Source organism: Cicer arietinum, chromosome 3 (genome assembly GCF_000331145.2).
Source record: "Cicer arietinum cultivar CDC Frontier isolate Library 1 chromosome 3, Cicar.CDCFrontier_v2.0, whole genome shotgun sequence".
In the NCBI taxonomy this organism is placed as follows: Eukaryota; Viridiplantae; Streptophyta; class Magnoliopsida; order Fabales; family Fabaceae; genus Cicer; species Cicer arietinum.
This window is the reverse complement of record NC_021162.2, coordinates 60,246,153-60,248,528: the sequence shown is the minus strand read 5'-3', so window position 1 is coordinate 60,248,528 and position 2,376 is coordinate 60,246,153. Positions and strand designations below refer to the sequence as shown.

At 30.1% G+C, this 2,376-nt stretch overlaps 1 protein-coding gene across 1 annotated transcript; it reads right to left on the bottom strand.

Annotated features, from left to right (window-relative positions):
- On the bottom strand, positions 1–1,957 carry LOC101505641 (probable phosphopantothenoylcysteine decarboxylase). Its single transcript, XM_004492598.4, has 3 exons — positions 1,778–1,957; positions 525–928; positions 1–445 (listed from the first exon to the last, which is right to left on the bottom strand). The coding sequence occupies exons 2-3, from the start codon at positions 879–881 to the stop codon at positions 173–175; spliced, it is 630 nt and encodes a 209-aa protein (XP_004492655.1). The 5' UTR covers positions 882–928; positions 1,778–1,957; the 3' UTR covers positions 1–172.
- Between the last annotated feature and the right edge of the window lie 419 nt (positions 1,958–2,376).

Genomic DNA, 2,376 nt, shown 5'->3' with positions numbered 1-2,376 from the left:
GAGATCAATAATATCCTACAACGCAACATTTACAATTTCATTTGTAATGAGTCAACAAGAATATATTCCAATCTATACAAGAGGTCAAGAGCATGCTACTACTATACAAAGCAACACTCTAGGAGAAAAAGAAAAGAATATTATTTTTTCTTTCAAAATGATTAAAACATCCCTAAACCTCATCTTTCGGAATATTTGAGTTGCAAAAGCGTTTAACATGTGATGAAATGATAGAAGGATCAGGCATTTCACTCATATGAGTTGGCAAGTTTCGAACAGGTGGGATAAGAGAAATGCCTAACTCATCAATGGTCATGAAATGTTGTTCTGTTAAACGATTTTTCCATACACAAGTATTCATTGATGGTGCAATAAACATTGGTTTCTTGTAGTCCCATGCTCGCACAATACTTGTCAACAGATTGTCACATAATCCTCCAGCTATCTAAAACACAACACCATCTCTCTAATTGTTAATATATGATATAGAACAATAAAATGGCAATTAATAGCATTATATATACCTTGGCAAGAGTATGTGCTGACAAAGGAGCAATGACCATGATATCAGCCCAATCACGAAGGGCAATGTGAAGTACAGTATCACCTATCATTTTCCAACTATTCCAGTCATGATAGTCACAAAATATTTCTACACCCTCAAACATTAATGGTGCTGCTTCACTACTACCAACAAATTGAAAACCTGTTTCTGTCACAACTGCCTTTATTTCTGCCCATTCTGAAAAAGCTTCCATTACCAGTCCAAATTTCGTAGCAGCTACACTTCCACAAGCACCAAGTAGAATCCGAGGTTTCCTTTGACCATCAATTTCTGTAACAGAGTTTTCAATTGAACTTGTAGGATCCGAGTTAGCCATCCTCACCAATTAAATTCTTATCCTAAGTACCTCAAAGTACCATATGCCTGTAACATCATGCCTTAAATATGTTAGTATAATAATAAATAAAATAACTCAGTTTTTCACTTTTCATATATCATATACAAACCATAAAGACACTTTAATTGGGTTATAATTATTTTGCATTTTTGTGTCAAAAACATGACGACTATCTTCGCCGTCTCTTCGAAGAAATGTTAATGTCGTTTTCATTTTTATGACTAAAATAGGAACTTCAATGATATCAATTTGACAAAAATAAAGAAAAACAAATATGTGCTTTGTATTGAATCCACGTGTCAATCAATTTTTTTGTAAATATGAACAAGGTCACCGACTATATTGTTGTTAACATTTTTTATGACTTTTAAGTACCTACCCTAAAATTAACGTACTTTTGTAATTTTTTGACCGTGACACTTAATGCATGGAGAGGAAGAGGGAGTACAAAATTTGTATCCAAAATGAATGCAATGCAACATATAAGAAAAACAACCATCACTAATTCTTTCATATGCACACATTCACATATCAAAAACTGTAATTATCATATTGAACATTAAATAATATAATTGTTCTGAAAATAAAAAAGACTAGATATGACCTTAGATCATCAAGACAAAGGAGACATGTTTATTTTAGAAAAGGTAGCATATAAAAAACAAATATCAAGAACTAGAAGATTCATTCTTTATAAGGAACGAACATCAAAACCTTACAAATATACAAATGCATAAACCATTTGTTACGAATGGAACGAAACGACTCGATTTCGAAAGTTTAACGATAACGGGGTGGTGGAAAACTCATCAACAAACAAAAGAAGAAGAAAGAATCAAGATTGAAGGGGAAGGAGAAGTTTCGTATTTCATAACCTTGCGAACTAATTGCTGACGATTCTCTTTTTCTCGTTGCATTCAGAATCAGAAGAACAATGTGGGACACGCCAAGTTGAAACTTAGAAGTTAAGTTTTTTGAATTTTCTCAGAAGAACTTCGGCTTTTTTACGCCCTTTTGTTGTGGGAGTTACCTTTCATGAAAATGAACCCAAATTAACGGCCCATATAAGTCATTGCCCAATAGAAGAAAATACATAAATATTACTAATAAATATAGTTTTGTCTCTGAATTCAAACTTTCAACTTCGTGATAATTAATAAAATGATACTTATCATCCTTTTTAAGACAAAAATAAATAATATAAAATAAAATATAATATAAAATAAAATAAAAATTATGATCTCATTTTCAATATTTTTTTTGTGTTTAAATGAATTAATTTTTTGTGTGTGGAACACTTACATATTTTTAAATAATATTTAATATATTAAATACTAATTTTTAATCTATTCATTTTTTAATATTTATAGTTTCTGCATAATTTCTATGTATTTAGATATAATATTAACAATAATTTAAAAAAATATTTTAAAGTAATTTAAAAAACTACAAAGGTTGCTTTGGTCAATTTTCA

What these genes read in the sequence shown, in the direction of transcription:
- LOC101505641 (XM_004492598.4), bottom strand. Translation starts at nt 881, where the DNA reads ATGGCTAACTCGGATCCTACAAGTTCAATTGAAAACTCTGTTACAGAA. An exon ending in CAGCACATACTCTTGCCAAG is followed by an intron (nt 446 to 524) that starts GTATATATAATG and finishes GTTGTGTTTTAG; the next exon opens with ATAGCTGGAGGATTATGTGA.